Genomic DNA, 27,872 nt, shown 5'->3' on the forward strand with positions numbered 1-27,872 from the left:
GTTGAGGAATAGAGATTAACAGATGTTTGTGTTTGTCTAACAAACATAAGTGGGGAGAAGAAATATATTGGGATTACATTAGTTGGGGAGAAAGAATTCTTAGTTGATGTTAGGGTGACTGACTGTAGAAGAAAGAAAGTAAAATGTAGAAAAGTCTTGAAATTAGCAGGAAATTTTAAAGTAAAGAGGACAACGTAGCAAAGCTGTTAGACTTGACCAAGGTATGAATGTAGGTTAGCGGTAAGCATTAAAATACTGGTAGGAATGTCACAATAAGGAAGAAGAAATAGTGTGGTTAGCAGTTTTTTTTTCATTGTATGGGGAGACTATAGGTTTTTCCCACAGTAACAAGAAATGCTGCCTAGGCACACAGGAAGTTTGTCTGATATAGAAACAAGAGAAAACTGCAGTTTATAAAGTGTGCAAGGTCACATTTAGTATAAGTCAGAGTTATACAGTGGCAGGCTATATATGTTTTATTTATTTATTTTTTTATTCTAAGCTCCATGTGTAAAGATATACTGGCTAGCTAGATAAGTGCTAGAAAACAAAATTTAAATATAAGATAAAGTTCCCATGCTGGAGTACTTTCAGTGCTCTGCAGAATCTTTCTCTCGTATGTAGTGTCTCATTTACATTTTGCTGCGTCAGCATGACATAACGTACTTGTTGTATGGGGTTGGGGTTTGGAAAGTGTTTACCTTATAGACAGAAGATGCAGGGTTTGATTCTTTACCTTTCAAAGGGAAAGTGGCTAGGCTTAAAATGGCCCAGAAGTGCAGTTAGCCTTGTTATTACGTATGAACTTATGCATAATGCATGCAAACATTTTCAAACCAGCAGACACAGGACAACAAGAAACACGTGGCAACTGAGGTAGATAACAAAAGCACTCGCAGTAGCATAGGCCTCCACTGTCCTGCAATGATTCATGGGCAAGGAGGTCATAAAGTTCACTTATAAAAGAGAAGCACAGATACACTTTGGGGCATATAACACTGCTGAATGTCACAATACTGTAATGTACAGTTTGTGCCATAGCTAATCCTATCTCTCTCTTTGAATCAGGTAGCAGATACAGTGTAACACAGCAGAATCCTCATTAGCTCTCTGATATGTTGTTATGTTTTTATGTAGAATGTTATGGCAAATATCCTTTGCCCCTTACTGCTGTGCCCTGGAGGATGGGAGTTTTAGGAATCGGTCTTGTATCCTTCTGGCACTACTGTCATATAATCCGTTATATGTTGCAGTTATAAGTCACACTTTATGCAGCATGTCCTCATTTAAAATGGTTTCCACTACACACTTAGCATACTAAGTATAACTGCAATACGTACTTTCTGACTCCATCAAGCATTCAGAGAATAAATCTTAAGTCATATACTGCTTATATTACTGTGGTTCTTACATGATTCAGACACTCCTGTCACTGGAAGACGAATACTGATAGTGAAAAGTTCGCATTGAGCTGGCCCTGCTGACTAGAGTGGGTTTTAAGTGGATGGGACAAAGATATTTACTACTTAGTACACATAAAAGTAACAGTTCTATTGAATTCATTCTTTATCATGGGATAGACCAGTGATGTATGCTGTGATGGTCGTGGACCAGAAAAAAAGGCTGGGAAGATGCATTCATTGTTTCTATTCACATAATACACTTGCTAGAATGGGGAACGGACATTTCATATCTTCAAATAACAAAATGCCAATGTTTTTGTTGTCATAAAATACACTACTGCTTTGTGCTGAAGGTGCACAAGATTAATTAGACTGAAGATGATACAAAACAGCATTTTACAAAACGTACATGCCAGCTGACATGGCATCCACACAACACATTAATATGCTACAGTTCTCCATGATGGGACACATCACAGTGTGAAGATGTGCCAACAGGATGCAGTAATATAACCTCAAGGATGGTCTTGTGCTGAAGACAGACAGCAAGATATATGACTTGGAAATTTCAGCCATAATCACTAAGGTGGATAGGATATATATATTTTTTATTCTTCTATAGTCATCCTATGTTGGCCAAAAAGCAATATCTGTTGTGCCAAGTCCCAGTGCAGGTGTCTACTTGTGCACACATGTGATGTTTGGATAAACTGAATACACTCCTTGATTGTGATTATGTTGTCAAGTCTGTCTACAAAGAGCCTACTTCTGGGCCCATCCATGTAAGGATCTCCTGTGGAAGGATGTACCAATCCCCTCCCCCCTGAATGGCATGTTGGAGTCAAGCACTGATTCACATTTCCCTCAGGCTGATTCTTTCTCCCCTAACTCACAAAACACCCAGTGTGAAAAACTTTATTGACCCCATGTGAAAAACTGACCAAGGTTTCATTATAGCTTCCTCAGACTGCACTGATGGAATTATTTATAGGCTGTCCAGGTGTTTCATTTGCTTGCAATATATTATTGGATATGTGCACAGACTTGAGATTCATGCAAACAAATATAAATATATACATTTACTCAAAAGTAACTTTTCGAACATAGGGAAGGTCACATCAACATGTACAACGTTTTTAGCATTTTTAATGAATATAAAATAGACACACAAAAAAAGTGAGCAATTCAATTGAGCTCTTTCGTCCCTTTACACACCAGGATTTCATCAGAATAAAACTGTCAACGACAACACTTCCTTTTACCATGTTTCTCTGTAAATAAGACCTAACCAGAGAAAAAGGCCTAGCATGGATTTCCAGGGTGGTCATGATATAAGCCTTACCAAAAAAAATAAGCCCCAGTTAAGATCGTCAACAACACATGATGGACGTGTTGAATTATAAAATAATATTATTGACACCTGTTGACTGAGGTTATCATACTCTGCTCGCCATTTTTGGACTATTCAAACACTCAACTTCTTCTCTTTGTAGAAAGTCATAAGATTATTTCTCCAGGAGTCCTCCACGATTCTTACTGTAACCCTAATCCTCACTCACACTTGATGTTTGAGATCCTTGGCCCATAAACACTGGCAGGTGTACTTTGATTGGTGAAAGTACAGACAACGCAAGTAAAACATGCACATTTGATAACAAACAGGTGTGGTTGTGTCTTCTTAACTGTCACCATTTTTGTTGCCACTCCTGTCTCGTAAATCTTCAGTTAACGCCCCCAGGCAAGATGAGTGCAAAAAGAAAGAGCTATTCCGTCAAGTACAAGAAAGGAATCATGGAGGACTCCCTGGGAAAGAATCTGATGGCTTTCTGCAAAGAGAAGAAGTTGGATCTCCAAATGGTCCAAAAATGGCAAGCAGAGTGTGATAACCTCAGTCAACTGGTGGATGAGGGAAATGCTAAGAAGTGCAAGTGTGGATCAGGTCAGCAACTATTATTTCCTGAACTGGAAGACATCATCTGTGAATGGATTGTAACAGGAGAGCAAAGCCTTTGGTTGTGCACAGGGCTGATATTCAAGCATTTGCTCTTGCAGTGGCACCACAGTTAGAAATATCCCCAGAAGAATGTAAAGCATCACAACATTGGCTGGATGGCTTCCTTCAGTGATATGAACTGTCTCTAAGAAGATCGACAACAGTGTTCAAGCTGAAAGATACTGAAGTTATTAAATGTGCACTTGCATTCAAGTCCTTTGTTGATGGCATCGACTTTTCTAAATACCAACTCTCCAACATGATTGCTATGGATGAAACTGCAGTGTTTATGGGCCAAGGATCTCAAACAATTGATCAGGGGGGGTGCCTCGTTAATCTACATTCCCTCCACTGGTTACGAAAGTGCACGTGTTACCTGTATTTTGATAATTCGTCTAGATGGAAAGAACACCCCACCTCTAATCATTAGTAAGGGTAAGAAAGATAGGATTAAACATGTTTCAGGCATTTACATTCTTGAAACTGAAAAAGCCTGGTGCGTACAAGCAGTTATAAGGAAGTGGGTCGATGTAATGTTGCCACTTGTTTTGCAAGGTGGCGAAAGAGGACTGCTAGTCTGGGATTCAGCCAACACTCACCGCGCTAAAGACAAAGAACTTCCTTGTACAGAGAAGAATAGATCAAACAATGATTCCCACAGGAATGACTGCCTATCGCCAGACTCTTGATATTGCAATAGACAAGCCATTCAAGGACCATTTGCGCATCGAACTCAATGACTAAACTGAAAATAGAATGGAGAGAAATCAGCGTGGAAACTTTGTGAAGCCTAGCCTGCAAGTGGTTGTGACTTGGGTGAAGAATTCATGGGATAAAATCACTGACAGCTGTGTTGCCAATGCACTACGAGCAGGCTACATGGACAAGCAGTGCTCATTTAAGGAGAGCTCTGTTGCTAGGCATGACAGATTGGGGCCAATGGTTCTACAGGAAATGGAGTCGCAAGAAATTCAGGATGGAATTCAGGGTTTGGAGGCTTATGACAATGTTCCAGAAGAAGATGACATGACTGTATTTGAAAAACTTTTCCATTATTGGGGCAACAGAATGCATTGCTTCTGCTTTCAGCTGCCAGCAAGCTCTTGTCAGTTTTTTTATTTTATTGTGTTAAGGTAATGTTTCATTATCAAGAGGTAAATACAAGGTAAGGCCACTAGTTCCCAGAGTTAATTTTTAGGACTTTCCATCATTTTTCTCTTACGGTTTGGGTATGGAATAATAAAGAAAGCATCACCACTCTAAAAGTGGCAGTTATTCACCTGTTTTATTGCCCTCCTCCAATACACGCATGTATTGAGCTTTTTCTGCACAGTCTGTTTAGCATGAAATACTGCACTGTGAAAGCCCAGGTGTAAATATTCTGAAGCTGAAATGTTTGTTTCACTGTTTATGTAGAATTCTCACACAACTGTTAACGTGTTACCTAGAACTGTTGCCCATAACGTAAAAGTACCAAATAAATGTCAATTTGTGTAGATGAATAAATGCCGATTTGTGTACATGAAAAAAATGTCAATATTTGTACATGAACAAATGAATAAATGCAGATTGTTGTATGGGGGGGGGGGTAAATACGGCATCTCCTGATAATAAGCCCTAATGCGTATTTTGGTGGGGGAAAAGTATAAGAGTCGGTCTTATTTTCGGGGAAATACGGTATATCCAAGCAACAATTAACACCAATAATTACTTCATAGATCCAAAGAAGAAGAAACGAAAAAAAAAATAACATATGTAATATAAAAACTTTTGTCATTCACAAGACATCAATAAGACTGAAATGTGAAGAATGAATGAAAGAAAATTAAAGGAACACCCCTAGAGGGAATTTAAAGACCACTCAAAAACATACTTTAAAATTTATCCTGTTAATTCAAACATTTATGCACATTAAAAACAAGTTAAAACATGAAAGTTTGCATACAGATACTCTAAATTATATAAATATACTCTAAAAATACAAATACTAAAACCAGCTATTACTGATACAAAACACTGTGATATTAAAAAGAGTAATAATTTTACCACTCTTATTCTTAATACTGGCTGAGCAGAAACATGGTCATTTAACCCCGAGGGGTATTGGCATTCAATCTCAATTGCCACAGTAATTCTTAATATTCTAATCTTGTTTCCCATTCCTCTCCTCTTGGGCTTCTTTACACCTTCTCCAATATACCAAATGTAAAAGCTCTGCAATTACTACATGCTAAAGTGTTTAAAAAGGGTGCTATTCGGACTACCACTCTGAATTTTGTACGTGTTCATATATTCTTTTTCTTACTATAAGCTCAGTTTTTCCCACATAAAAAGGGGAGGTCAGAGCAGCCAGCAAGATACACTATGCCTGATGACAAATAATTCCCTTTTTCCATTGAAATTGTTGAAGCAAGACTATTCTCAAGCTTTACAGATTCTAATTCAAGAATATAGGGACATTGTTTGCATGAACCACATTTTGTGGTCCTTTTCTTTTTAATCACCTTATTTTATTATTTTACATTTGTTGACCAGGAAAGTCCGACTGGATGCATGCCCATTTTCAGTGGAGGCCTGGGGAGAAAAGCTCCACAGTTAAATTTTAAGCAAAATATAAGGTGTATACAAAAGCATTCAAATTTACATAGGCAGTATCAAACGTAACATTGACTAGTAACATAGCATTGAAGCTTAAGACTTAACATATTTATATAGACGGAACACATCTTTTACAGTTTTAGGTGGAGGCATTACATAAAGGTGAACATTGTTAGTAGGATTTGCATTTTTTGCATTATACAGTTGACTTGTGAGCAAGCTAGCCACAGCAGGGAGTATAGCAACAAACAGAGCAAAGATTACACATAGTAGGGAGTACAGTAGTAGGAGAAGAGACAGAGATGGGAAATTGGATAATAGGTTAAGTAAGAAAAGCAGGAGGAGTAAGTAGCTTAAGTATATAAGTGTAAAGAGAAAAGTAAAGTTTAGTGGACAGACAACAGAGTGTCCTAGCAGAGACATATGGGTATTGACTAAGGGACTAGAATTAGAGGTGGAACTGGAAGGAAGCTCGAGAAGTTGCATTCTTTTGATGATGAAGCTGAAGTCAGAGGGAAAGAGTAAGGGGAGAGGGTGAAGGGGGAGATCAGCCAGGTGGGAAACGTGTATATTCATGTGTGCTTTAAGTATTCTTTCAGGAGTCTTCTAAATATAATCTTTGAGCCTGCTGAGGTAATAGCAGTAGGTAGGGTGTTCCAAATTTTGCCTAATTAGTTAGGGAAGAGGAAGTCCCCTGTTGTCTTGGTGACCTTGAAATTAATTTTTTGCCGCTAGAGCGAAGTTGTCTAGTTTTAACTTGTAGTTCTAGTAGATTGGACAGAGCTGGAGTTTTCTCTGGGAGTAGTAGGAGATTATGGGCAAAGGAAAGTTGATGATAATTTAGGAGATTAAGGAATTCAAGCCAGCCAAGTTGTTTTAGGGAATGGCAGTGGTGGGCTCGATAGGGGGCACCGGTAGCAAATTTTGCAATTTGATTGTAACAGGTGTTGAGTTTGACAATTTCGGTGTTGGATAAGTTTGTGAGTAGGGTTACCACCTGTCCCATTTTGTGAGGGACATTCCCTCTTTGGGCAGTTCTGTCCTGCAAAAATAAAATTGTAAAAATCGCAAATGTTCTGAGATTTTAGGACAAAATTATTTCCTATATTTTATGTCATAGTTGTATAAAACAGTTATTCTGTATCTGAAACACCTAAATGTTATAAGAAACAGAATAAACAACTAAAATGCTACAAGAATAAGCTTTTATTCAGGCAAAAAAGTGAAGTTCTGTCCTTTGTACTGGCCGTTGGTATGTTTTGCCCTACAAAATCTGACATTTGTACCAAAAATATCCCACTTTGGGCATTTGAAAAGGTGGCAACCCTATTGGTGAGAATGGGTGAGGTATAAAACAGTGTGGAAAGGAGGTGAGTTTGAGAAATTGTTATCCTAGCAGGTTGTATTAGAAATGGTTTATTTTTATCTTATGAACTAAATTTTTTGAAAATTGTTCATTGAAAAGCCCAGGTTGTTCCAAGAGTCCCTTCACATTGGGGGCAGTCTTAAAAACAAACCTAGGTTTGGTCCCTAAAATGTTGTAAACATATTCCAATTGTTGTTAATTATACTTTTAATCTGTTTGAACCATTCATTGTACTTTATGATCAAAAGATACAAGTACTCCATGCATCCTCTCATTCAAATTTTCCTTTGGTTTTATATCAATTACATTCAAGCCCATCCCAAGCATTTTCCCCAATTCATTCAAAACTTCTTTTGCATCATCTTTCATAAGATTGTGTGGATACCCTCTCTCAACTAACATTTTACCAATGAAGTTCAATTTATTATTCACATCACCAAAAGAAGATGCCATTCTTGCTGCTCTGAGACGCTGCCTTTTAACCAAGTTCTTTTTAAAAGAAAAAGGGTGTAGAAATGCAAGTACGAAGCACTCACTTAAATTGTTCACTTTTCTGCTTGTTTATTCTATACTCATTAAAAATCCTAAAAACTTTATACGTGTTGATGCAAACTTCTTCCCTACATTCGGAACATTACTTTTGTCTGGTTCTGAGTAAATACTAATAATATTGATGTTTATTATTTATACAGGTTTACTATTAGATGTGCAATTGTGACAATTTTGAATTCTAAAACAATGCAACTAGAATGCCATAAGATGAGAATGCTGGGGAACAAAGAGTGCACAATGTTTAACATCGAATCTTCTGACCTGCACAGGCGCAGAAAAAGTGCTAACATGGGCCCAGAAGGGCTGCACATGTGGGTGTTTACTCTTGTGGCCTTCAGCATTCTCATCTTGCAACTTTCTAGTTGTGTTATTCTATGATTCAAAATTGTCACAATCACGTATTGGATAGTAAACATATGTGCACTGACACCCCCCCCCCCACACACACACACAAACACATATGTTCAAAAGTTCCCTTCAGTTATGTGAAACTTTATTATTATTTATTTATTTACTTTGCTTATTTGTGTATTACATCCTGGAGTTGTATTTGCTCACTGCGTTTTTGTACTTTCCATGTTATAGTGATGTGCATAGGCAAAATGTGTACTTTCTGTTCACTCTAAGATCTCAACATCTTAGAGAATAAACAGCCTTCTTATTTATTTTGATGACTTTTCCCCAAGTTAGTGACCTCAGATGATGTTGGCCCTATATACAGTAAATGCAGCAACACGCTCTTTCTTTTTAAACTCTGCAGTTATGGTTATTTTCTAGCATAGTACCTTTATTTTGTTCAAAATAACTATATGGAGACTTGGAATAAAGACAGATACTAAAGAAACAGGATGACAAGTCTTAAAATAACCATATTGGTTTTAAAAATACTAGACCATCATGGCAGAACACTATATGGCCCACATACTTTGCAAACCGATAGACTGTAGAAATTTGACATACAAATATTTTGTGAATCTATCATTGTTAAAACTATTCTGCTATAATTACCATGTTAGGCTGCCAGCCCTCTGCACTAACACAGGAGTCAATGCACCACCAAAAATCTTCTTCTGTTTCACCCTTCCAGGAAAATACTGCAATACCTGCAGACGGAGAGAAAGAATACAAATTAAGTGATTCATGCTAGTGGTTTCTTATTACTCGTATAGACCTGTAAGTTAATTAGAGTTAAGACAAAAAAAATTATAAAGGAAACTCATAAAAACACTTGCACAACATTGTTAAGAACTAAGTGTAGGCCCTGTATCTTACACTCTCTCCATTTCCTCATTGTTCATGTGATTATAGTAGATCTTACACTGCCATTCAATCTTCACCACAGACAACCACTAAATGTTTTATATGGTGTGGCCATGGACAGGAGAAGAGGCATGGTAATGTGGACGTGGTACATCAGCACTGATGGCACTACCTTATTTGCTACACACACAGATTCACAGGTCAGTTATATTTCCCCTCTGAATAATAAACACCGTTGCCAAGATCCTGCTATACTTTGGATGGCCTGTTAGATGGGATTAGGATGCCAAAGAAATGGACATGATTGCAAATATCATTTTAGATTATGTCAGACCATCTGAAATGATATTCATATCCATTGTATACATTTTTATGGGGAAAAGCCATTCATGCCCTCCAGACATGCACCCCAAATTTAACAAACACTTCTGATGTTGCACACCTGGAAAAAAAGGTGATTCCTCATGCAACACTTAGTTTGTAAAATGGAATCATCTGATACTGTCTGTTGGCCACATTCATGCCCTCAAACTGGTGTATTACCCACTCCAAATGAATGTTTGTGCTCTAATACTGTCCAAATATCAGCTTTCTTCTCTACTTTTGGACATGTACTGTTAGTGTTCATACTAGTTATATTACAAAAAATGAACATGTTCTTTGTCTGGACAGAGGGAAAAAAACCTTCACCATGGATCAATGCAGTGTACTCTATGACCATGATGTTGTGGCAAATGGAGTTTAAAAACAGTGTAGGAATAAAACAGAAAGGAACATGGGAAAGAAAAGGAATTACTTAGGCTGACAAAGGTTACAGTACCACAGAATAAAAGCAATATCATAGAACAGAAAGAAGAACAGCTACAGGATGCTAAACAGAAAATAAGATAATATTTGGGTAATATGCAAGAGCATAAAAAGATTGCTGTTAAGCAACTATTTCTTGATAACTCCAGAGCACAAAAATGCTTTCACAAAGACATGGGCAACAATAAGTAGAAAAGGTTGATGTTAAACTTAGGGGCCTGTGATAAGAAAAATTACCAAAGCTCCTACAAACGCTTTAAGAGATGTTTTGGAAATTTTATGAAAATTTGTATAATGCACATGAATGAGAAAAATAAGAAACAGCACAAATGGAAATATTTATGGAAGACTTAACTATGTCAAACTTAGAGAAAAATGAGCCTCAACAATTAACAGCTGGGATAGGAACAGATGAGAAAAAATAGTAACGTATAATCAAATTAACAGTGGTGTCTCCAGAAATGGATAGTATTCCTGTGTAACTTTGAGAATTGGGAGGGAAGAAAGTGACAAAGATCTGGAAACTTTTGTTTAACAGTATTTTAAAAGGTGGGGAAATATCAGCATGTTGGAAGAAAGATGTGGTGGCTGTATTACCCAAAGAGGGCAAAGACCCTTCAGAGCTTGCTTCATGTAGGCCAATTTCAGTTTTAAACCATGATTTCAAAGCGTTTATGTCTATACTAGCTAAAAGGGTGGAAAATGCATGGCCAAAATTAATAGATATGAATCAGTGTGGTTTTCTGAAGGGGAGCAAATATTTCACAACATTAACAGAGCAATAATGATCTAGAGGGAGTCAGAAATTTAAAAAGATGCTGCTATTACTGGTGGCTCCTGATGTACAGAGAGCATTTGATAGCTGGGATTTTACAAGTAAGGCAACAAGTACATTGGCATTGACTGGTATAATAAAGGTATTAATTAGGAAGTATATGAAGGATTGCAGATAATTAAGGTGGGAGGGTTCCCCTCTGACAAGCTGTGTTTGAACAGAGGAACCAGAAAGGGAATGCTGTTCCCCTTTATTCACTTTACATTCAAAGTCACTGGCAGATAAAATAAGGGATTCTCCAGTTCAAGACTATAACTTATAGTATACTCAAGAAAAATAAGCCCTATCTGTAGACATTATTCTATATTTAATAAATCCAGAAAAGGACATTTCAATGTTATGGGCCATTATGATTCAGTTTTAGATCTTTTCTAGATATAAAATTAATGAATATAAAACAAAGGCTACAGTGGTAAACAAAGTACCAATGCATGAATTGCTTCAACAATACCCTTATTTTTTGAGACATGTTGAGATGAAGTATTCAGATGTATAGATTAAAAAAGAATTCTGTGGCAACCAAGGTTATGTGGGAAGAGACTAAAAAAATAATAAATAACACAAAAACTGATAAACTGGAAACTCTTGAATACTTATATGGATAGCACTAGAAATGATTTTATTCCTTTTAACTTTTTATGCAAGTCAGGTATATTTTAGCACCCAAAGGAAACGTTGTGGATGGCAATTAATACTGCTAAAGGAATTTATTTGAGAGGGGAAGTGAGCAAGAATTAAGTGGGATACATTGATTCTCCCCATAGAACAAGATGTTTTAGGATGACCTGATTTGAAGGAATGCTTTAGAGCTATGCAGTTAATAACATAAGCAGAAGGCTATAAATCAAAATGGAAGGGAATAATGTGTTTTTTTTGGGGGGGGGGGGTACGGAAAGAGTAGGTTTTGGAAGAAGGTCCTTAAAGATAACAGTAACCATACAGAACATTATATTCACAAAGCAGCAGAAAACTAAGCCAACACAAGAATGGAAAAAGGAAATTTTACCAAAAGGTATGACTGCATGTAGTGGTTCAGACTGAAAAGAGCTGGAATTTACCAGAGATAATTAACAAAGGAACCAAGATATTCAGAGCAAAGAGGAGGGAAAGTTAATTGAGTGGAATGAGGCCAAGCAGACGTCTGAACTGCAGGTTACAGACTGCCTTCCATACCAGGGACTGACAACAGAATCTAAGTAAAGAATTAGGGATAGGGGAATGCTAAGTAACATACCAGCTATGGTAGAGTTTTTAGTTGATTGTAGAACAGAAGCAGCTGTTAAAAAAGGGAAAATTACTTGAGTATATAAACTATTACAGGATAGCTGTAAAAAGCAATCAGAGGAGGTTAGAAAGGGTTAGGAAAAGACTGAAAAGGCAATTTACCAAAGAATAATGGTAAGACATCTGTATAGCTACCAAGTAAGCAATAAAGTCCAGAAGGTTTAGGATTTTTACTTGGAAGTGTTAGCAAAAATGTTTTATATGCCAACCGGACATGAAAGAATTTTTCCTCAGGTAGATAGCAAAATGCTGAAAATGTGATAGGAAAGAAAGATGTCATTGGGAACATATTCTGGAAATGTAATGAGATGGCAGATTTTAACATTTCCCTACAGAATGTTTTGACTTAAAATGTTTTAACTAAGAACATGATTTTTTGAGCTGAGACATACACACTGAATTGCCTAGACATAGCAAATCCTTATTAAGTTTAAGCTAATGATTGCCAAACATAAAAAAGCAACAACTAGAAAATCAAAATCTAAACTGAATGTAAATGAATGATTGAGTATTGTGAAGGAGATAAAAGAAATGGAGGTGGGATCCTTAGAAAAAGGAAATAAATTACATAAAAATAGATGGAATGTGTGGGGAAAACATATGCAGAATAAAGTTTGGGGTGAAGAATGAGATTTAAGGGAAGGAAAGACATGACCAATTTATGAAGTGTTGGAGTGAATGGTTGTTAAAATGGAAACGTATATTGCATGAAAAAATGTCACTATGTTTTTTCTTTTATATTAATGTGTGCACCTATATCACTGTTTTAGATATCATTAAATATGTCTAAATTCTTAAATACTTTCACATGGGTGACATGGGTGGTGCTTGTCACTTATCCTTATTTATTATGTCAGTGGCAATTTCAGGTAAGCAATGGAAACAAGCATAGTGGTCACTTTACACACATACAACATTCCTGCATGCATAATAAGCCAGCATGGTAATTGTTTTTCTTCCTTGCCATTGAAATCATTCTGAGTTATTATTTCTTTTTCAATACAGAATTCTGTAAAGTCAAGAACAGAACCTTTCACTTCTGGCACAATGCTTTATTCACAAACTGAGAAGGCTGGAAACCTTTGCTAGTACTTATACTGCAATAAGGAACTAGAGATTAGTTAAACTAAAACTTCAGTTTTCTGGCTGCAAGAGAGATTGGGGTAGTAGCTGTCTCTTTGTTGAGCATTTAGAGATGTCAAGTTCTAACCACCTTGTTGGTCAGCCTTCTGTGCAACGTGGAATTAAAGCAAAGATAAAGTTACATTGAAAAGCTGAAAGACTTACCAAATGGGTAGCTATAAAGTCTATCGGAACCTTTTTAGGTTATTCCTAGTTCTACTGTCTCAACCTAGTTTTTCTAGGGGGAGGGACAGATACATCTTTGTACAAAAAACAAACTAATTTCCATTCTTTTGGATAATAAACATTGCAAATTGATTCTTTTCTGATTACTCAGTATCTTACATTCTGAAATTCTAAACTCGTTTAGATTTTGGTTCTTGTATTTCAAGGGCTACAGTCTCCAATTTATCTACTAGGAATATACACATCACACAAATGTCTTGCAGTCATTATAAATTTCTTCACTGCACAGCAGACTCAGTTGCATGTTGGAAAAATGATGTGAACAGTTTTGAATGAAAGCAAAAGTCAACTATCATATACTCTAGCACCACAAAGACTGTTAATGCTTCACTAATGGCTCATAATTCCTCCAGTCAAGAAAGTAAGGCATTGACAGTGCTCATGGTAAGGCAGTCTTTAATGGGCAACAAGATCAAAATGGTGGTCCCTGGACAATTTCTTCCTTTAAGTAGTCCGTAGTTTCTGCTCTTCCAAGTAAAAGCAGCTGTTCTTGGTTTCTACTGGGAAGCATCTCATTTTTATATCAAGTGGAGCACCTGGATAAAACTGGGCCACACTTATGAACTTGGTCCTCCTGTTCCACCCTCCTTTGAACAAACAACTAGTGCAAATTTCTTTTTAAAGTAAGAACAAATAACAGAATAAAGTAAAGAAAAGAGACTGTCTTGAATTCCTTAGGGATTACATACAGTTCCAAATTCCTCAAGTGGATAGAGTTACTGCAAATGTCCAGTAAGATCACTGATTAGAAGAATGTTCTAAGCCCTGGCTGCAGGTATCTCTTGATCTCTAGAACATATGATCTGATATCAGTACATGGTGACGGTTAACTGCTTCACTTAGCAAATATTCTGGGACAATTGCAGGATGCTCACGGTACCCCTTGGGCCTCCGTATTATTTACTGGGCTCTTTAATACCGTCATTTTTTTCTGACAAGAACCTAGCCTGTGGATCTTTGGTGTACAACAGGTACAACAGGTAAGAATGATGAAACCTGACCATCTATTTACTCAGGCTACTTCATTACATAATGGAAGTGGAGGCACTACTCTGAATATAGTAAAATTCATATGAGAATTAATTTAATGTGGCTGACAAACTTTGAAAACACCATTGTATAATGAGCTGTGTGTGTGTGTGTGTGTGTGTGTGTGTGTGTGTGTGTGTGTGTGTGGTGCATGCTTAGTGTGTGTGTGTGTGTGTGTGTGTGTGTGTGTGTGTGTGTGTGTGTGTGTGTGTGTGTGTGTGTGTGTGTGTGTGTGTGTGTGTGTGTGTGTGAACTTAGCTTTGTGTGCAGTAACCCGGACATGATAATATCCCACTTTATAAAATGTCTGGCAGTTGGTGCAGTGGATTAAAGCTCTGAGCTGTTAATGAGCTGTGTGCATGCTTATTGTGTGTGTGTGTGTGTGTGTGTGTGTGTGTGTGTGTGTGTGTGTGTGTGTGTGTGTGTGTGTGTGTGTGTGTGTGCAGTAACCTGGACATGATAATATCCCACTTTATAAAATGTCTGACAGTTGGTGCAGTGGATTAAAGCTCTGAGCTATTAATGAGCTGTGTGCATGCTTATTGTGTGTGTGTGTGTGTGTGTGTGTGTGTGTGTGTGTGTGTGTGTGTGTGTGTGTGTGTGTGTGTGTGTGTGTGTGTGTGTGTGTGTGTGTGTGTGTGTGTGTGTGTGTGTGTGTGTGTGTGTGTGTGTGTGCAGTAACCTGGACATGATAATATCCCACTTTATAAAATGTCTGACAGTTGGTGCAGTGGATTAAAGCTCTGAGCTGTTAATGAGCTGCTTCTTGCAACCAACAGAAAAAAATGATTCCTTCTACCTCATTTTGCCAACTGTGTGACTCCAAGCAAGATGCTAATGATAAGGTGCTCCCAGATTACCCTGAAAAGGGACACTTCTGCCCACTGGGCTTACCCAGTTAACAAACATTAAGAGAGAAAAAAAGAACAAGGAAGACTCTACTCAGATTGCTAGCTACCTCTACATCAAATATATTTCATATAAGGAAGGACACTAGTACAAGCCACCTAGAGCTCATGTTCAGCCACAGATACATTTCTCCATAAAGGACTTCAAAATGTTACTACAGTTATTTCTCTCAATATGACTCCTAACCTTCAGAGGAAGAAGAAGAAGATGTCACATTCAATTACCTTCAACAACTGAAAAAAAAGATCCAGAAAAAAACCCTTTACCATCAAACATGAGATTTTTTTGTAAAACATTACTTTCACAAGATACTCAAGTGCTTTGAAAAATTAGCAGATAGAGCTCAAGCTTTCAACATACAATTCATGCATACCACCTAAACTATGACAATGCATTTGTTCAAATCAGATCCAAAATGTAATTTATGAAAATGACGCTGAAAAAACACTTACAAATTGAAATGTCCATCAGCACACAGCAGTTTGACACAGGGTTCCTTAAAATACAATGATTACACCTAACTAGAAAGGTATAACCCTGCAAAATAATCAGCCGTATAATGGAAACCAATGAAACATAAGATACAAAAGAAACATAAGATCGTTTTATAAATAATATTTGCAAAAATGTTCATAACTGCCAAAACATTTTGAGCTCAAATTTTCAATATATAAACTACCAGTATCTCAGCTATGACATTAAATTAGTGCAACTTGGATCTAAAGCATGATTAACAAAATGAGTGCAAAACTGCATTTACAAATGGAACTACACAGAAGAGCACAAAGGTTTAATAAAAGGGTATATAAAATAACTACCTTAAAATTTCAGACCAGAATTCTACATAAGTAAAAGATTACAACCCCTAATAACACTCCATTAATTAAAATAGGCACAGGAACCATTTTACATCAAATCCCACTACAAAATATATAATTATCATACATAGACTTTGTTTGTTTGTTTGTCTTTCGGCTTTTTCCCGGTAAGGGCTCGCCACAGTGGAACTCCGGTCCGCTAATGATTGGCAGTAGATTTTTTTTACGAAACGCCGAGGTACCAGCTCGATGCCCAACCTACAACGAAGGCACGCCCATTTACGCACGCATGTCTTTCAAACGCTACCCAACCGCGGGGAGGACATGCAGACTCCACACAGAAGGCATGCCAAAGCCAAGCTGAGAATCGAAACGGAGAACCTCTTGCTGTAAGGTAACAACGCTACCGCTGTACCACCCCAGTAGCTAATAATTATCATACATAGACTACTAAACATAAATTGCAAACTATAAAAGACACAGAAGCTTGTTTGATAAGTGCAGTAAGGCACATGGGTTGCATGTGCAGATATTATTGATATTATTATTGATATTATTGCATACCCAGGGATTGTAGGGCACTCATCCTTCTGTTTTTTGCCTGACAATACTTATAGCTGTGTATAAATTATCTATAACATACACATCTCATCATGCCTTATTGTCTATACACCATACCTACCCAGACATTACATTAGATGTTGACTAGGTCACATGTCAGCAGATCTCTGTGATAGTGCAGGATTTCTAGCTGCTGTGTTAGTTAGTTATTTTATTTATTATTTGCTAACTGGTCTGGTCCAGGGACCTAGGCCACATGGGCAAATGTAAATGCAATATATACATTTTGGCAATTTTAATATAGCCAGTCAACCAACCAACAGGTGCCCAGAGAAAACCCAAACAGATGCAAGGAGGACATATATGCTTCACACAAACAGTGAATGGAACACAGGAGTGAACCCTACACCACTGATGTGTGAATAGAAAGCTTATCAATAAGCTACTATGGTGCCCAAAGCCTCACTGGAGGTTTACAACACTACAGTGGTAATGGCAGTTTGGGAATATTTCATGGTGCTCAGTATGACCTTGGCTTTCATGCAGGAGGCCGCGTAGTAAACCAGTCCTCCTCAGTCATGTCTACTGTATGACATACTGTAGACACATGAGACCCTGGTATATTGTAAGGTTCTGAAAGCAAATGACTGAATCCTAAATGATACAAAACAATAACCTGAAAGCACAAAAGATTAAAATATGAAAACTTGAAACTCAAACAAATAATATATATCACTGTTAAACAGAAATACAATAAAACCAAGTATGTATTTTTTTAGATGGCTGCTTTTTCTCAGAACTTAAATCTAAGATTGCAGCACATTGGAATAAAGCCAGAGAAAACACTGATTCTGTTTCTGAAGCTTGCTTATATTCCGAGGTGGTGCAAACCAAGAAGGAGTCTAATTAAGTTGGGGACAAAGCCCATAAGATTAGATAATACAGAGGACCTGACCACTCTTACATTAATTTTGTATATTGATGTGCTACTTCATTTTCATTCACATGACTCATGAAATGTTAAATTACACACTTGCTCTCAATCAAATCACTTTCATATACAAAAAAAATTTGAGCACTTTCATTCCATCCAGATACATAACTTCATCAGAATAATAATATAATATACTTCCTGCCCTTTTAATGATCAAAAATGCATATTCACTAAATACCAAGCCAGTCAAATACTGTAAAATTAACATAAATGCATAAACCACCAAAATATACACCCCTTTATCCTTACTCATGAACTACTATATGTTATATAAATATATATGAATATATTACTAGATCTAATTTACAAAAATTTCATTTATAAAGATAAAACAATTTCAATTACTGTTAATAGTTTGTACAAACTTGTTAAAGTTGTTTTCAAGTCTACCTGCTCTAAGTATTAACTCACTATTAATTGATAACTATCCATTTGAAACCAGGAGATTGGAAAGTGTTAAGCAAGATCTACCAGTGCAGTTTCCAAAACTCTAAATAAGCTTCCCAATTACCTCCCCCTAGCATTAGGATTCACCTTCTTCAAAATAAAGAAAGAAATTCATTAAAATTAATACAACGTTTTGCATGTTTAGATACCCATTGTTTATATCAACCTTTTTAATGGCTGATATTTATTATATCTATCTGATGTAACTTCTCTTATTAACTCATCTAACATAGGTAGAGGATATTTCCTTTCTAAAATATTTTTAATACCCTCCATCTCATTGTTAAACTGGTTGTCATTAGAAATCAATCTTGACGACCTAATCATTTGCCTCTTTACCAAATTTTTCTTTTGTCATGGGAATGTTGAGTGTTAAAATTTTAAGAACCGTTAAAGTATGTGGGCTTCCTAAATATTGTAGATTCAGAAGTCCTATCAGTCAAATATTTTGAAATACCTAGAAAAAAAATAAATTTTCATTCAATTTCATATGTAAATTTAAAAAAAGTGATGTTAATATAATTGATTAAACTCTTAAACAACATTAAATTATTTGACAACATGATGAAAATATCTAGGTAACTATGGTATTCATAAAGACATTTGTTGAACTTGGAGTTAAAATGAGCTTGTTTCCCACCATCATAAAATAATGTTTAGCAAACATTGGAGTACTGCATCTCCCATAGCTACAACCTTGATCTGCCTATAGTATTTGCCCTCAGAATTCAAAACTGTTGGTCAATACCATTTCCATAAAAGCCATAAGCATTTTAATATCTTTGAAGAGTGAGTGGCAGTGGACCTTCAAAGCCTTCAACAGCCAATCCAACACATCATGAGAGATCCCCAAGAGTAAATCCATTAACATCTACTACAGTAAAAAACAGGATTCACAAATGTTGGTCATATCCAAGGATTTTAAAAAATGTCAGGAGTGCAACAGAACATATGGAATGTCATCAAAAATTATTTTAGTTGAATATTTATGTACTTTGCAATCGATTCGGTTTTAGATCTTCTAGCTGCTTATATTGCCTAAGTGGTGGATTTTCTATTGATCTGTGTACCTTGGGTATTCCTAATACTACAGGTACTAATGGTTTAACAGTATTGTGATCCCCTTTGGTAAAAACTCTGTACCCATGAACTACCACATAGCTGGTAGTCTACTTAATGCCGAAAATGTGATAAGAGACCTTGGGACACAGGTGGACAGTAGTCTCTCCTTTGATAATCGCATTGCCACAGTGGTCAGGAAATCCTTCTATGTGGCTCACCTCATCACAAAAGGTTTCTCATCCAGAAAAAAAGAGGTCAATGTTCCCCTCTACTCATTATAGAGTACAACGCCCCTTTTAGTATACACCTCACAAGACATCTACAACAATGGGAAAGGCCATAGAAATACCTCACAAAGAGGATTACTGGCCTGAAACAGATGCCCTACGCAGACTGTCTCAAAAAACTCCAGCTTTACTCCGTCGCATATCGTCTACTCAGAGGCAATCTCTGCCTAACATACAAAGCTATGTCAAACCCAGAGCTGTTGGACATGCTCCACTTAAAGAAATCCCAATCCCTCCAAGCTACACTCTCTAGGGACCTAAACCTTGTCACCACAATAAACAGAACATGCTGGAGGGATAGATTCCTGTCCCAGAGACTTTCCATAATCTGGAACAGACTACCTGTCTATGTCAAACAGAGCTCCTCATTAGCACTCTTCAAGAAAAATCTTGATGATTGGATGGGAAATAGGAAATTCACCCCAGGGATCACTTCTGTGGTTCCGTTTGACAGAGGCACAGGAAAATAATTTTCTTGGGTGGCATAAGCCAGGGTACATTTTTGGTTAGGCTTATATAGGCCCCAGGGCCAATAGCCTAGTACCTACCTATGAAGCTATGAACCTAATTCTCAAATAGTCAAAGGAAATTTTGGGTAAATTGTTCTCATGGTTTATATCATTAAGCCATTAACCGTGAAATGTGTTTCAGTCTTGAGTTTTACGGTAGTTGTTTTCCATTACTATTGATTCCTTCTTTTGCTGTTTAGGATTTCTAGTCAGAAATTAGAATTTGGGACATCAAGCATTATTCCTTGGCTGTCCCATACCTTTTCCTGGGCATATAAACATTCCCATGGACTGCCAACACACTCCATCTTTCCAAAACGTCTAACTAAATGGAGCAGAGCGTTCTCTTCAGTACAGTTCTTGTTTTAGGTGACAGCATGCCAGTATCTCCTTTATCCTGCTGGTGTAGAGTTAGCCATGATAGACATCTTAGCTGAGCCTCACACTGAATGAAGACCATCTTATTTGCCACCGCACCCCATGTTAGAAGTCTGAAGCTGACAATGAGACGGGGCCTCTTACCAGCCTAATGCAGTGCTTTCCCAGTTCATGTCAGTAATCGCGTACAGCAGGGAAGCAGCTTACTTTTACTTGCCACATCATGATCTTTGGCCTGCCCCAATATTTTTTTCTCTCCCTGACTTTTAGTTGTTCCATAAAAGCAATAATTTCACATTCTAAAACTAATCAATAAACACATTAATTTGTTTGTATGTATCAGGTCCCACTATAAGATTTTTCAAACATTTTCTGGTACAATGGTACAGAATAGAAAAGAGTAAAATTAATCTTTCTGACCTCTGATTAGGTTTTCATGGGATTCTGCTACTTGTTTAGCATTTTTCTAAGTGTTGCAATGTAGACATTATCTATGAGGCAGAAAACCGTTGGCTCCTCTTGCTTTTTGCAGAATCTGTGGCTCTGTGAAAAAAGGTAGTCTGTTGAGCTGTTGGTTTAAGCCTACAAAATCTTGTTACTCAACTAGCTGGTTCAGAGGTATAAATCAATTTTCATATGATTCTTTTTAGATGGTTCAGTAAATGGCTTAAATGTTCAAAACCACTGACTGCTTTTTTTTTTCTGTTCTTGAAGGAGGAGGAGCCATATGTCAGAGCACATCATTCTTAATATTCTAAAAAAAAAAAGGCAACAATGAAGCCTTTAGTGGGGTGGAAGATCTTGGCATTATCTGTGCTAAAAGATACCCTATGCCAGAGATGCACACAGGAATGTCCTGCTTCCATCCTAGTTTTTCTGGGTGCAGAAAGGAAAAGAGGGCAACTTCATATGTATGAAATCAGGTAAACTGAAAACCGCTATCTTTTTTTTTTTTTTTACCAATTTGTAATGAAGTAGCAGGTGATAGGTGAATTACCATTATTTATTATTATTGGCTAACCTAATGAGTAACTAAATTGAGTTTTAGCCAACATTACTTAACTGGCTCCTTCTGGTGGTAGAAGATGGTTCCCAGGCTAGTTGTGGACATTACTTGCAATTTGGGGGTAAAATCAAGTGTCTGACTGTTTGATGGTATGCTGTAATGAGCTTTTTCTTGCTTATTTTTGTGTGTAATAAATAAGGTGGCTATTTTAGCTCGATATTGCCCATCCTGTACTGGCTATTCAGTACCAGTCTCTAAAAAGGCTTCATGATAGATGACTGGAGGACAGCAACAATAAGTCCCTTGCACAAAGGTGGGGCTTCAACAGACCTGCATAATTATAAATCCATCAGCCTGACTAGCTTCAGCTGTAAGACTATGGAAAGGATTACTATGGAACTAATGACTATAATCCCATCATCCTGACTAGCTTCATCTGTAAGGCTATGGAAAGGATTACTATGGAATTAATGACTATAATCCCATCATCCTGACTAGCTTCATCTGTAAGGCTATGGAAAGGATTACTATGGAATTAATGACTATAATCCCATCATCCTGACTAGCTTCATCTGTAAGGCTATGGAAAGGATTACTATGGAATTAATGACTATAATCCCATCATCCTGACTAGCTTCATCTGTAAGGCTATGGAAAGGATTACTATGGAATTAATGACTATAATCCCATCAGCCTGACTAGCTTCATCTGTAAGACTATGAAAAGGATTACTATGGAATTAATGACGATAATCCCATCATCCTGACTAGCTTCATCTGTAAGGCTATGGAAAGGATTACTATGGAATTAATGACTATAATCTCATAATCCTGACTAGCTACATCTGTAAGGCTATGGAAAGGATTACTATGGAATTAATAAATAAGGATATAGGTAATCTACAGACTCTCAACACAAAACAATTTGGATTTGTCATGGGTAGATCTTGCCTACTTAACCTAGCTGACTGTTTTGAAAAAGTTATTGGAGCCATGAATGAGGGCAAATATGCACACACAGCATATCTTTGCAAAGGCATCTGACACCATCCCAAACTTGGGTATCATAGACAAACTCTTAGAGCTTAACTGACTGGATAACAAACTTGCTCACAAATAGAAACCATGAACTAAATATGGTCAGCTCTACTTCTTCCTAAAGACCAATTACTAGCTGCGTCCCTCAGGGTTCAGTACTTGGGTCACTCCTTTCTGGCATTTACTTCTTGGGGTGGGTAAAGGTACTATTAAGGATTTGTGGTTGACCAAGTCCACAGATGCATCATGTGGCACATTGTTCTTGGTGTGTAGACTTCAATTATTTGTTTTAAACTGATAGCATCACCTCCAGTATATCAATTCCAAAGCTCATAGTGTCATCATAATCTTCCAAGATGGCATGAACCTTCAAGAGGGTCTGTCCCAAACAAATAGCTAATATCAAAATCACAGACTAATACTAAATGCCAAGAAATGTTTAGTCATATCATTTGGCATGCATGACTCCCCTTGAAACTATCAGATTGACAACCCACCCATGAAAATTGATCTAGTTAGCCAGATATGTAGGAACCTAAGTCTACAACAAAATGTCCATTGTTCACATATCCACTGTTGTAAGGAAATTCTTTTTCACTGCACAGCATATATCTAAAGGCATAGTGTCCATGTATGTAATCATTTCAATGTACTCTGCATTCATTAGGCCAGTCATTGAGTATAATGCCCCTTTTGATATTTACTTGTTCAAACACTTGTCACAACTGAAATGACCACAAAATTTAAGGGCCTAAATAATGAAATCCACACTTGTCCCTCTTTTTGGTATCATATAGGTTACTGACAGGCATCCTCTGCATACTGTATAAAGCCTCGAAATTCTGTTTTGTCAGACCTATTACACATTCGCAAGTCCAGTGGCAGCATAAACACCCAGTCAAGGGATCTTAATCTCTTCTGCAACATAAACGGAACATGTTTGACAGACAGGTATATTTCACAGAGAATTTCACTTCTATGAAACCATCTTCCACTCTACATAAAGCAAAGTACTTCTTGTATCCTATTCAAATGTAATTTGGATGAATGTATTGTTAATTGCAAATTTATCCGAATTTAGAACCATTGTTAGCCATGGACAGGGATACCATATACTGTAAATGTTCCAACATATCCTCTTTCTCTTCATCTCTGGGTAATTTGTACACAACATATAAAGGCTAAAAGCACCACGGGAATGTAAGTTTGGGTTTCTTAAGATCATCACAGATCAATTACCTAGTTAATTCTTATGAACCTATAAAAGGTCTGGTTTGTTTATTTTTTTCCAAATGCTTAGTTTTTTTTTTAATACATACCATGATGGGAACGGGCTCTGCTCAAATGTCAAGGCATAATTAAAGTTCATGAAATCAGTATTGCTCCAGTCTTTGATATTAGCCAAAAGCGCTCTTCTCAGCACCTGCAATATGCCCAGATCTGCCTTCCTCTGCAATTCATACACATTATTTATTGGTAGCATATTTAGATATGACATAAATTCTTTACTAATCCTGTTTCTTCTACTATTGGAATTCTCTGGGTGTCTTTATTCCACATTGCTCTCATTTCTGTTTGCAAATCTTGGTATTTTAAGACTTTGTATCTCTCTGTACATAACACAGTCATTGCGAATAGCAATTTCAATGATAAGTGCTACTTTTTTCTTGGCTTTCTAAATCTGTTTTTCTTGTATTTATTTGATTTATTTACCTTTGTTTACCAGGAAAGTCTAACTGGGAGAAATCCCTTTTTATGTGGAGGCTCGGGGAGAAAAGCTCCACATTTAACACCAGTTTTGGCATGTACTTAAAATACAGTTACATGATATCAGAAGGAATACAAAATATAGGTAGGTGTACATACATAAGGCATAAAGCTTTGCAACAGAGTACATAAACATTTAGAAACAGAGCATGTACATAACTTGCATATGTATGTACAATGTTGAACATTCATTAGAAATAGACACAGGCTCATAAGGCTATCTGCCCTAGGCATTTAACCCTAGCCAGAGTGTGTTTGGCTTTAGCCACCCATTTTCTGTCTAACAGTGACACAGAAGTGATTTCTCTTGAAGAGAGTCAGTGAGGACTCTGCCTAACCTGGACTGGGATTTTATTCCAGAGTGAAGGGTTCTATGAATCCGTCCCTGTCCTCCAGCATGTTATTTTATTTTCAGTGCTGAGGTTCAGTCTCTCTTGATGTAGCTCGATGGGATTGGATTTTCTGAGGTGGTGCATGTGTCCCTTAATCCGGGTTGAGTTTCTTTAACGGGCAGCATATGGCATCTGTTTGAGCCCTTTGATCCTCTTGGTGATGTACTTTTGGGGTCTTTCCAGTTGCTTCAGGTGTTTGGTGTATCCCAAAAAGGGCATTGTACTCACGATTATGGGCCTGATGAGGTGTTTTTCTAACCACTTTGTGCGTGGTTGTCAAATGAGAGATTGCTATCAACCGGGTCCCCAGGTCTAATTACTTCTTCTGTACTTAATGGATTACCACCTATGTGGTAGCCAAAGGCCATGGACTATACACTTTTTTGGCGTTTAGCGGAGGCCATGGCGGAGGATGCTTGTAGTCGGGCTGGAGAGTCGATTATGGCGCGCCCAGTTGCAGTCATCCGGAACTTGGTCCCACCAGTCCTTCCCCGTTGGCCTGTACCTCCGAGAAATATATACCAAACAAGAGAGGTCCCAGGACTGAGCCTTGTGGGATGCCACTCCCATCTAGTGACATCTGGGGGGTATTGTATCGAAGGCTTTCTCATATATAACAAAGAGAGATATAACCCTGCAAAAGGTATTGTGACATTAACTGAGATCTACAGAAATTAAAATAATGAAAATAAGAGGCAGCTTAGCTATGAAAATATTAGAAAGGGAGAAGGTGGTTGAAAAATAAAGTATGATGTGTTAGTAGTACAGCAACTATGAAAGTATCATTACATTTAAGATTGTGAAGTAACGTAATTAGGGCAGTGAGAATTGCTGGCACCACTTGGACTGTTATAAGAAGTATTAATCTGGATAAATGAGGAAAGAGAGTGATGAAACTGTGATGGGGAGGACCGTGAGAGAGTTTATTTTTTGAACTGTTGGCAATGGTTGAAGCTGTGTAATATAACCATCATTGCTGGTAATGTTTTGTGGTTCATGTTTTGGATATTTCTCAGCTACTTCTTCATTGAAGTGTTTGCGTAAGCAGGAGTACAACAGTCTTGGGTACACAATTGTGCCTTTATTACACAGCCCCTCGGCCACTAATGTATCACATTCGAGAATGAGATTTCTAACTGCTTTCTGTTCTGTTTTACAGATCCTACAGTTGTCTGTTTGTCCTACATTTTCAGTGGACTTTGCAGCCCAATGTGTACAGAGCTAACTAGTTTGGGAAGCCATTTTCTGGTTTCATTTCACCTCTCTTTAACAATTTCTGTAACAAATCTTGGCCAAAATAAAGTTGTCCCAGAAGATCTCTAGACTTATCACTATATTTGTGGACTTTCTGCTTTTTTTCCTTCTCTTTTGGTCATTTTCTTCATATTCTTCTGTTTTCTTTGGCACTTTCACTTGCTGTCTGATTTTTGTCTGTTTCTGGTTTGACAACCACAGTCACTTTGTTACCAAATGCCTCTGTTAAAATAAGCGTAGATGTCATTCTTTGCATGCTTTAGAACTTTCACTGTGTTTGGATCTGATGAGATCATCAAATATATATGCAGCTCCACAACTGCAGATCTATATATGTAGTCAAATTTGAGGAGGCCCATACCTCGTTCAGAGCAAGGCATTTATAATCTTCAGTGTGCACTCATTTATACACACACACACACACACACACACACACACACACACACATATATATATATATATATATATATGTGTGTGTGTGTGTGTGTGTGTGTGTGTGTCTATTATACATAAATCACTTGATAAGTGTGAAATATTTTTCTTTCTTGTCCAACTGATTCAATACTTTTTTGGGACCAATCAATCACACCAAAGCTATATATTAGAACAGGAACAACAAACTGATTTAGAGCTTGGAATTTATCCCTAAATGTCAAGAGTGCTTTTAATATTAACTTTAGTCTTCTGAAGCATTCCGTACTAAGCTTTGTTCCCATGTTTTACTGCTAGTCCTTCATCTGTCCCCAAATATTTATGCACTCCTTGCTACCAACGTTCCTTTATTATCACATTCCTGTCCCAAGGTGGTATTTTCCTGGTGCTGTAGCTTTCTTTCTGCGAATGTACGTGCTCATGATGTGTTGAGTGAAGCCAGTGATTAACCATTACCTGCAGCTGCTGTAACAGAAGACAACCTTCGGATTTGCCTGCTTCCACCCCAATCTAGCTCTGTTCATGAAAGATGCCTACCTACCTGACTTTGACTATGTTAGAATGCACAGGAGTTTCACCACAGTGATGGTGGTTGGCACAGACCTTCTCAGAATATGCTAGTGAAACCTTGAAATTGTAAACTAATGTCTGATTGTTTATACAGTTCTTGCAAAACCATAAAGTTCACAATTTTCAGAAGGTATGCTACTGAATCAAACAGCTGTCTACCCTAAACATATATTATACAGGGATTTCATAGTGTTGTTGTGTCTTTCGGCTTTTCCTGGTTAGGGGTCGCCACAGTGGAACTCCGGTCCGCTAATGATTGGCAGTAGATTTTTACATGCCGAGTTGCCGGCCCTGATGCACAACCTTCAACGAAGGTACGCCCATTCACACATGTCTCCACACAGAAGACGCTCTAGCTGAGAATCGAACAGGACAACGTCTTGGAAAGGGGTATTGCAGTTTGTCAATTAAAGAGTTAATCTTTCATGACACATGCTGTGTCAGACAAAATTTCTTATGTGAATTACAACTGGTTATTTTCTATTTAAGCTGGCTCTGAACTCCTTCCCTTGTTTGAATTAGCACAGCTACCTCACAAAGGATTCATCTGCAGAACTTTTCAGCTACTAACCCGTGAATGCTGATGTTACAGCTTCTGTTGATATTTGGATTTTTTATTTTGTCGATATTTGATTACTGGGAAGGTCCGACTGGTTAGGTGCCCACTTTCAGCAGAGGCCTGGGGAGAAAAGCTCTAAAATATTACAAAAACATATGAAGAACAATAATTTTACAGTCTACAAAATTAATATGAAAACATTTAAATAATAATACCAAATTAGACATAATATGTAAACATTGGTTAAGAACTGATACAACTTGTACGACAATAACTTAATATTTAGAGAGGTTTTAGTCAGTTTAGAGAAATTTAAGGTAAGCTAGTATAATACAAGCAGTGTTTGCAATATGGTGGAGAAAAAACAGGATTGTGATACATTTAGCTAGAAAGGC

General features: G+C 37.3%; 1 protein-coding gene across 4 annotated transcripts in view; it reads right to left on the reverse strand.

Moving 5' to 3' along the window:
• LOC122806453 (S-adenosylhomocysteine hydrolase-like protein 1) overlaps window positions 1-27,872 on the reverse strand; it is a 909,608-nt gene that overhangs the window by 374,912 nt on the left and 506,824 nt on the right. For all 4 annotated transcript variants that reach the window (XM_044076911.1, XM_044076910.1, XM_044076908.1 and 1 more), the window contains exon 6: window positions 8,921-9,015. In XM_044076911.1, the coding sequence (XP_043932846.1) occupies window positions 8,921-9,015 (95 nt within the window). The remainder of the gene's footprint in view (window positions 1-8,920; window positions 9,016-27,872) is intronic.

Source organism: Protopterus annectens, chromosome 7.part0 (assembly GCF_019279795.1).
Source record: "Protopterus annectens isolate FY-2018-M chromosome 7.part0, PAN1.0, whole genome shotgun sequence".
Lineage (NCBI taxonomy): Eukaryota > Metazoa > Chordata > Ceratodontiformes > Protopteridae > Protopterus > Protopterus annectens.